The sequence below is a fragment of the Malus domestica genome, chromosome 07 (genome assembly GCF_042453785.1).
Source record: "Malus domestica chromosome 07, GDT2T_hap1".
NCBI lineage: Eukaryota > Viridiplantae > Streptophyta > Magnoliopsida > Rosales > Rosaceae > Malus > Malus domestica.
The window spans coordinates 25,819,070-25,828,467 of NC_091667.1; the positions used below are offsets into that span (position 1 = coordinate 25,819,070).

General features: G+C 37.9%; 1 protein-coding gene across 2 annotated transcripts; it reads right to left on the bottom strand.

The window, feature by feature from the left end:
• Positions 1 to 175: 175 nt before the first annotated feature.
• On the bottom strand, positions 176 to 9,143 carry LOC103439512 (E3 SUMO-protein ligase SIZ1-like). 2 transcript variants are annotated; one of them, XR_011582860.1, is made up of 18 exons: positions 8,628 to 9,143; positions 8,123 to 8,203; positions 7,471 to 7,513; positions 7,123 to 7,213; positions 6,693 to 6,855; positions 6,369 to 6,499; positions 5,915 to 5,983; positions 5,750 to 5,837; positions 5,556 to 5,631; positions 4,932 to 5,005; positions 4,451 to 4,558; positions 3,863 to 4,024; positions 2,972 to 3,076; positions 2,807 to 2,887; positions 1,840 to 2,716; positions 1,486 to 1,655; positions 1,195 to 1,247; positions 176 to 1,107 (listed from the first exon to the last, which is right to left on the bottom strand). XR_011582860.1 is itself a non-coding variant. In XM_008378068.4 (17 exons), the coding sequence occupies exons 1-16, from the start codon at positions 8,649 to 8,651 to the stop codon at positions 1,507 to 1,509; spliced, it is 2,322 nt and encodes a 773-aa protein (XP_008376290.3). In that variant the 5' UTR covers positions 8,652 to 9,143; the 3' UTR covers positions 176 to 1,107; positions 1,486 to 1,506. The 2 variants fall into 2 exon arrangements, 1 of the variants encoding a protein (XP_008376290.3); XM_008378068.4 differs by lacking the exon at positions 1,195 to 1,247.
• Between the last annotated feature and the right edge of the window lie 255 nt (positions 9,144 to 9,398).

Here is a 9,398-nt window from a genome sequence, read left to right on the forward strand (position 1 = left end):
TTAACATTCTATATTTTTTTTTTTATAAAGATAATAAGACAAAAAACAATAAGAATATAAAATGTTGACGTGGCTTAACCGTGAGCTTACAAATAGGAGATGGGAATGACACCCAAACAGGAGGGCAGACAATCTGCCTCCTCCAAGAAAACCTATGAATAAACACAATAAGCAATTCCCCAAGCCAAGAAAACCTAATATTAGTTAATGATGTTTTTTGCTTCTCAGAATTGTACATAAACACACAAGCATCTACATTCATAATTCTTAGAGATGAGATTTCAGACCGAGGGAGTGAAGTGTTTTAAGTGTTTCGATCTGGTTTACCAGTAGACCAAGAGATCGAGAATATAAACCCGAAGATGTATTCAAAAGTCGATCATCATTGCTAAGGTGACCGGACTTGCACCCATTTCATGTGTCATCGACGATGGACGGTGAACTCCATCTGCGACGGGTGTTAATTGGCGGTGGGATGACGTACTTTGTGCATCAACAGTTCCCAAATCCCTGCTGTTTTGTTTTCCAAATATTGATAATCACCTAGTATACAAACTTTGATTTACTCATAATCCTAATACAAAATTCTAACTCACAAATCGTTACCGAATAAAGTTCGAACCAGATTGCAGAAACATCACATTCTGGAGGCTGCAGAATCCCATATCTTTCAAACACTTGCACTAATCCATGGACGTTCTAGCATACTTCACTCTTGGCAACCACTTCTTCCCGTCTCTCCGCTTGCAGAGGGAAACGGTTGGGCAAACATTTAAACCGAAATTTCGCAATTTTACTGTAAGTCCAACTACCATCGTCGCTAATGCAACGGTTCCTCACTGCTACTCTCAGGAGGAACAAGCATTGCTTACATCACAGCTAAAAACCTAACAGATAGAACCATTTCTATTTACAGAGGCATCTCAGCATGGTAAAACAACTAAAGGTTTTAATCCTTGTTGGTCTAGCCCGCGGACACAAAAAGAGCACCGTTGCATATGTTACAACGGTGAAACTTCCGCTATGTCAGAATTGTCAAAAATATGCATAGAGATTGATTCTTTTGCAACTTCAACAAAATTGCCAAGTCGAAAGTATATAAGTTACCTGAAAAGACAAATTAAAACTGTCAGAGAATGCAACTAGCTCTAGGGTTGCTGAGGCAAGCATGCTCACACGCACGCACGCACATACAATTCAGCTGACGTCTACTTTGTGATGCATCTCTAGGTAATTAAGACTTCGACCTGCCAAAACCAACATTATTGATACTTGGGTCCATCACATCAACAGCGGGGTTATATATTTACGGCTCAGCACAAAACAAGGTGGTTTAAAAACAACTTTGCAGTGTAAGGCATGGCTGAAACCTTGAATTTACAAAACATGAAGGGGTTTGCTTATCCTATATAAATAAATGAAAAACAAATACGAGAACATTCAGAATCAACAATCTAAGCAGACTATGAAAACTAAATTGTGTACCTCTGTAAGCAACAACTTTTTCTATTCAGAGTTGGATTCTACTGGTAGATAAACTCGTTGTCTCAAAGTCCTTGGCTGACGAGGAAAGGAGAAAGGTCCGTCTGAAAATCTCCGCGACTTTACTTTGTTAGACCTAACCTCATCAGTTCTATCCTTAATTAAAGGAGTAGCTGCAAAGGATTCATATACGAAACATCAGCCTCAAAAAGCATCAAAAAGGGCAATGTTTATTTGAAGCATTATTACAATCACACATAATATAAATATTTCCCGCATTTCAATATTATATTTCCCGCATTTCATTATTAAGTAAAATCTTGTTCAAACAATTACAAAGATAGACAAAAATTTTACCTTCATCTGATTCACATTCATTACTCAGTTGTACTTCATTTGTGGATGCAGGTCCAGGGCAGGAATTGGGAACACTTTCATCGACCCTGCCAAGTCGAAGAGAGATCCAGTCGTCCCCACTAATGCCATTCGATTCTGGAGGAGGATGTCCAGAATCAGACTGTTCCAACAAAGCCGAGGGCTGAGTTGGAAGAAAATTTTGCAGTGAGGGGTCCTCACTAGCAAAGGGCAAGGTGTTTTCAATCAAGTCCAATCCAGCATCGGCATGGAACATAGAAGAGTTCATAACTTGGGTGCTCGAATTTAGATCCTCTGGAACCAATGTGTCATCAATGAAAGAACCAGAGACATTACCAAAGAATTGGAACACAGAATCTGTTCCACTTACTCGCAATGGATTGTACGGGGTTCCAGAAGAAACAAAGTTGGCATCTTCTTCTTCGGAGTCACTAAGAATGATGATGTCAGTATTCCTAGCTTCAGCAGAATCACCATTCATATTTGAAAACGTTGGATCAGAATTATATGGTACAGAATTGATTTCATTGTCCTCATTTACAGAGAAATCCATGTGCCCGCTGCAGTCACTGCTGCTCATTGTTATTACATTGTGACTGCAGCCTTCATATACTTTCTCTAATGGACCATGCTGATGCCCACGAACTTCAGTAACCCCATTATACATAACTCTATGATCTTCGTTTAAACCAGATTCCAGCTTCAACTTCCTCGAGGGTTCTAAATGACTATCACCGCATGGAGATCCATCAGGCAAATGCCACTGCGCAAGATCACCAATCTCGCCTTTGGTCTTTGCACTCCAAGAACCATCTGGCTTTACGTTGATCTCTGTTATGTCTTCTCCACAATTTCGCATCTGTCCACCAGATAAACAATGAAAAATGTCTTTGATTCCACAAGATTCGGAGACACTACATAAAATAAGATTAATCCTTACAGAAATTACCATAGCTGTAATGCGATTGAAATAACGGTCAATGATGACATCCTCTACAGAGTAGTTCTTCAGGCATACAGGACATTGCCACTGCAACCATAACACATCATTTACATATTTGTAGATTTTGTAAAAAATAAAAATAAAAATTTATAAATTTCTTGTATCACTTGCCTTCCTAGAGCGTTGGTTTAGCTCCACAAAAGTTTCAAGATCAAAGCAACCCATGTGGGCACAAGGTTTGAATCTGCCAGCTACCTTCATTCGACTACCACTCATCTGACGGTTACATGTAAACATTATGTCATAGACAGCATTAATTATGAGCTCTACACTACAAACAAGGCTTATATACACCGACCTTGCTGATATTTTCAAAAATCAACTTAATTGCTATAAATAAGCCATAACAAAATGACCAAAGATGAAATATCAGACTGCAAATTGCAGCTCATTGTCTGTGATCCGCTGCTCGTGGCTAAGGACTGTGAGCTGTACATTTTTCTTTGGGATCGACCAGCCTGTTGACTGCTCGATCGGCCAAGGCCAGTTTTGTGGTCTTATAATTGGCCAGCAGGAAGGCAAGCATAGTCAGTATGGATCTAACGACAGATAGTCTTAGAAAACCAGTTTGAAGAAAGGGTGGTCCGATCTATGCTGAGAAACAATGGGTCTATGGGCGTGATAAAGGAATGACCACCAGGACATCCCTAGGACTTAACGGTTTCAGTGGACCGCACTCCTAAGATAGGCACAAGGAAACCCGACCTAATGCCTCTGATACAGACTACCCCTAACATTTCTGAAGTTTTAAATAAAGATATAAGCCTTAGTTTACCTCCAAGGTGTATATTATAAAAAATAAAAATAAAAATACCAAAAAGCTCAATATTTATGGGCAGCCTCAAGATGCAAAGCTTCATCCTACCATTCTAATAATCTAAACATTATAAAACTTGATCGAAAACTACCACTCAAGTATGACTAGAAACAAGTAAAATAACATTAACATGGGCATGCAGTTAAAGGGTCTGAAAATATCAAAAGAAAACGACCATCACTTACAGGACAGCGGAGATTTACTGATATTGAGTCTGAAATTACTTCCAGGTCACTATCACTATCTTCAGCTGCAACAGCAGGCCCACCGCCAATGCAACGACGAACTCGTGCTAGTGCATCTTCAAAAAGCTCACCATCTTCTTCTTTAGGAATCAAGTTGCGAACCTTGATAAAAAGTTGAACAAAGGAGAAACGAAGCTGGTGAGATTACATGCTATCCAGATTTGTTTAGCTTCCTTTCAACATCTTGAGGTATTTCTCAGAATTTAATACTGTGAACTAAAATGATATTCTCAAAATTTTCAGATTTATTTGTTGGCAATAATGTTTCCTTGATTCTACGATGGTCCAATAAAAGATATCTGCGTATTCATGCTTATGGGAATTTCTCATGTACATACTGAATTTTTTGTTCGGTGTCCTTAGAATCTAGTGCCAAGGACAGCAGATTACAGATATATAATTGCATCCATCCACAAGTACCATCCACATAACTTATTGAGTGAGCTAACCGGCTTTACTCACCAGCGTATATTCCATAACTTAGTTCTTCTCTTTCAAAAACACTTTAAATAAAGAATCTGGATGTACCTGCTGAACTGTTCGTCGCTGTACAAGTCTGACACCGAAACAGAAAGCACGATTATCACATGCTGATAGTGAAATCTTATTGATTCCCTCCCAAATGCATAATTTGATCTGACATGAAAGTAAAAAGTAAATCAAATTAAACTGAAGCACATTTTCTTAAAGTGCATGGATCTAATTATATAAAAGAAAAGTTTAATACTAAAATGTTTATAATATGAAAACTATAAAACAACCACCAGAAATGGCCACAAATGAAGTGCACAACAATTCAAGATGCCTAAACCCTATAATTCTAGTACTTTGCAGCAAAATGGAAAATGCAATGCATGGTGCTCCAAAAATACATGTATACTTAATGGAATGACGAATGAGTCTTAATCTCTATCACGAATGAGCAATGCAAGGATTACAAGTGAAATGCCTTGAATTATGAGATTGACAATCATTATAAACATATAAAACTCAGAAGTGAAATACTCACTAATGCTCCATCATCACGACCATTGGCACCTATCAATTGATGTGCAGGTCTATTAACTGTCCTAACATTCATACCTGCAAATAGGGAACAAATTGAAATGTAAGTTGAAATTCAGGATGCATTTACCTTCACAAAAATAAACTGGAAAAACAATAGTAGGCCTGTAGTACCAAAAACTTTAATTCATGGGTCATCCAGTACAAACTCAGTAAAAGCAATAGTTTACTCTTGATAACTAGCCTAGCTACTTGTATGTATTTCACGTATACAGTTTTAGACATGTTGTGGATGCAGAACGTCAAATTTGTTATATCAATAACAAACAATAGAGGTCACAACCATTGCAAGGCAAGCTTCATGTGGATTTTTAAAGGGTAATTTCGTTTTATCAATCTCAAAAGTCGGCCAATCGAGCCGACATACCTAATAATACAGTTTCTTAGGCACATCTCTTAGGGAAAGAGGGAGAGGGGAAAAGACGGGTAAGGGGAAGAGAGCGAGAGAGGACAGAGAAATGCAGATAGTGTGGTCACATTTCGTTTTATTTTTTATAGAAAGAACTGTCCAGGTAAAATTTAAGCATAATCAATTGGAGGAATGGAAAAGGATGACCAAATTGCATACCATTGACCTGTAAATCTGCATACTGTGGCCATTGCATTCTAAATGAAACACTATCATTAAGAAGTATACACCATGCCTGTATAAAAAAAAAACACTTATAAATAACTAATTCTCAAAGTGAATCTTCAATAAATGACCACAACTGGTCAATAAATATAACCATCACTTATTGCATAAACCAAAATGAAACAAACCTGAACATCATACTCATTATCCTTTAGTATATCTCTATTGGCTCTAGAAAGTGGAAATGTCTTCTCTACTCTCTGAGTAGGATTTGTACTGAAAACATTGATGAGCATGTTACGACAAAATACAACAGAATGTATTACTAGAGAGAGAGAGAGAGAGAGACTTACCCATCTATTGGAATATTTGAAGTAACTAGTTTCACCGGAGATAGTAGATCTACCAGAGTCACCCAAAAACTGCATGTTGGAACAGATGCAAAAATATCAAGGACTCATTGGAGGGGAAATAAAATTAAAGAAAAATAGGATGAGCTAACCCAAAAAAATTGATAAATAAAAAACACCTTTATCACATTGAACCTAAGTTCCGGCATAAGTCAATAAAATTGAATGAGTGGTAGAGTTCATATTCAATAACCTTCCTAACTTAGTAAATAAGGAACTTAAGACATTTTAACACAAGTAAACGCCTGTTTCAACCATCAATCATGTCTTTGAAAACCAATCATAAAGATTACCTTTCACGTGGCCAAACCAAATATCATTTTGCCAATTGTAACTATGGTTCATTTCAGATTGAAGACTCAATTAAGTTAAAATTACAAAAATGCATGATACTTACGGATCTACTCGTTTGAGACGACACAATTCACAGTAGAAAAGAGGCCGAACTGGTACATTGCAATCCCCTGTTTTCTCTGGGATAATAACACAACCAATATGTTGCTGCACTTGACAACTTGGGTCCACACACTGCAGATAATATATACCGGAATTAGGTATGGTCCAATACTTCCGGGTTGTTCTAAAAACCAATGAATTGAATATGAAATGGATGCTGGAATGCTCCTGACATTCATGCAAGCCTGAAGAAATATCCAGCCAATACCACATAAACTAAAAAGGATTTATATGAAGTTATGAACTAAAGCAAATGCTACCGAACCTGTATCGTCGACCCAGTAGGCAATGCACTTCCACAGGGGCAGCAAATCTTCACATCTGGATCATTAAAAGTTTTAACTTCCTTTTTAGGTTTTACACTGCAGGTGTCTGAACCACTCTGTTCCTTTGAAGCAGAATCAGCTGATGCTGCATTCGGCAATTTTCTGGGACAAGACAAGTAATATAACAATCAAAAGGCCATTAGATAGAGAGGAGAATGATTATAAAGATTTCCAAACACACAGAAAAATGATACAAGGAAATACAAAAGAAGGGGCGTCAAATCACAGATTTTCTTTTTGTAATCAGTTGTCACAACACACATTTCATAGAATAAAGGATAAGCCCAAAAAAATGCACAACTTAAAAAGAGGAAAAGTAAAACCTTAAAAGGAAAAAACATATACAAAAACACTAAAGTAAAGTAGCACCTGTAAGCTTTATCAATCAGTTCCGCTATTCCTTTCTTCTCAATGATTTTTTTCTTTGATGGATGGAGTGCATTGGATGGTGGTAAGAACCCTGTTAAAGAAGATTAATCTAATTTGATCAATTATCAAGAACCAGGTCAGCGGATAAATATTTCAGAGTAAAATTTTTAGACACCCTGGATGTACGTCTAACCAAAACCCGCCATAAGTGACATTAGGATGCAATACTGCTTGGGTTGTAGTCATAGTCGACTATTGCATTTTTTAAAAAGGGACAATGACTATTGCATTTTTTAGACAGATTCTGAAACTAATTGTAGGTACGACAAAGTTGTATGAAGAACTTACTTTGTTGATCTGAAACTTCTGCTAGGATTCTATCAATCAGATCCTGCACAGAAAAGACAATCACAAAATACAGTTTACCTCATGTAACAAAATTAGATAAAACAAAAGCATTTTGTCACTCAATGGATATAAGTAACCATGAGGTTTTGAGTCAATGATTCTCAACATGCTGTTAAGCAAGGATGAAAACATAAAGAATTAAATTAGACTGCCTAAACTTCTAATAACAATGAGTAATTAAGTGGTTCAAAGATGTATGATTGGGAGCTACAAGCGAAAACTAAGAAAATGTAAAACCGTATGTCGATGCAAGACTGGCAAAATATGATAGATAAACAAAATGATTGGACAGCACGCGTGTAAAGAACTCAAAGAAACTATTATCAGTCGTTTGGATTTTGTAAGTGAAAGATCACTACAAAGATCGCATGCTTAGAAGTAAACATAAATGGGCATCTACCGAATGCATACGAAGCCTCAGTTATTAAAGTCCTTTGTAGACAATAACTCCTTTCGAAGTGCACAGGTGAGTAAATTCATGAGCAGATAAGGATATAATGAAGAAAGAAGCTAAGAGCCACCAATTTTCAGCGACAAGAAACATCTAAGAACTATAGGCAAATGCAGACCAATCTTATATCGAATAACATACCTGTTTCCGCCCTTGCTTAGATCTACCCAGCTGAGTCAGAACATCCTTAAGGTCTGTGACTCGAAAGGATGCCAATTTTCTCTGGAGGTTAAACATACATCAGAGAGGGAGGGAAAACAACATACACTCGCACATAAATGCATGTGAACTTTTGACTATGGACCACATATCGATACAAGAAACTAATGACTGAATCAAGTAATTTGACCACACAGAACGGAAAGCATGAGACTTTGATCCCTCCCCTCTCTCTCTCTCCCCCCACACCCCACCCCCACCCCTCCTCACTCGCTCTCCGTCCCTCCCTGAACCCCCTCTCTCTCTCTCTCTCTCTCTCTCTCTCTCTCTCTCTCTCTCTCTCTCTCTCGATTATACAGAACAGCAAGCATGACACTTTGATCCTCTCTCCCTCCCCTCTCAAATGCCAATTCAGAATGCAATTAGCCACATTGCATCAACAAACCACAAAATTTGAATTAAACCACTATAAATCAAACCATTTTACCTTGCACTCGACCACCACATCCATTTCTCTTTGCCCACCAAACACCAATCACTGAAACAATTTCAGCTCCCAATTCGCAAATTCCACCGAAATCGAGCCCAACTCAGACTCGGTCGACCGTTACGCGGCCGATTCGAATGGTTTACGAAATCGGTTTTGGGACTCGGAGTCGAATCCGGGTTGGGATTGGGTGATTCGGCGCAGGCCCTCTGATTGGACGGGTGGGGACTTGAAGGTAAACGACGAAACACAATCACTTGGATGTTGTTGGAAGTGGCTTATATACGCAGCGATCTCTCTTCTTCCCTTTGTCTCACATGCGCTCAGCAGCTATGGAGTTTGGGCCGTACGACTGGCGGCTTCGCTTTGACCTGCTTTCACTCGGTCAGTCTGATGTGGATCATAGATTTTGTTACCTCGTTTTTCCATGGACTAAGATTTTGTTATAAATTGCTTTCTTATTAGAAATTGTTGGTACTAGATTTTGGTTTTCATTAGATTACATCTGTAGTGGGCGACTGATAGTTGTTGGTTGATACGAAATTTAAATGAATTTTGCATGAATTGTAACTAATTTTTTGATATTTAAAAAGTCGTTGCAAAGAGGCGTACATACTTTTATTGGCTTATGACTGTTGATTGGTACAAATGTTTAATGAATTTATAAATAGTCGATACAAAGAGGCAAACATACTGCTCTAGACTCATAGTTGTTGGTTGGTACGCAATTTTAATAAAATTTGGCATGAAAGGTAACAAATCTCAAAATAT

What these genes read in the sequence shown, in the direction of transcription:
- LOC103439512 (XM_008378068.4), bottom strand. Translation starts at nt 8,651, where the DNA reads ATGGATGTGGTGGTCGAGTGCAAG. An exon ending in CTAAGCAAGGGCGGAAACAG is followed by an intron (nt 7,514 to 8,122) that starts GTATGTTATTCG and finishes TTTTCTGTGCAG; the next exon opens with GATCTGATTGATAGAATCCT. An exon ending in AGCGACGAACAGTTCAGCAG is followed by an intron (nt 4,025 to 4,450) that starts GTACATCCAGAT and finishes CTTTTTATCAAG; the next exon opens with GTTCGCAACTTGATTCCTAA.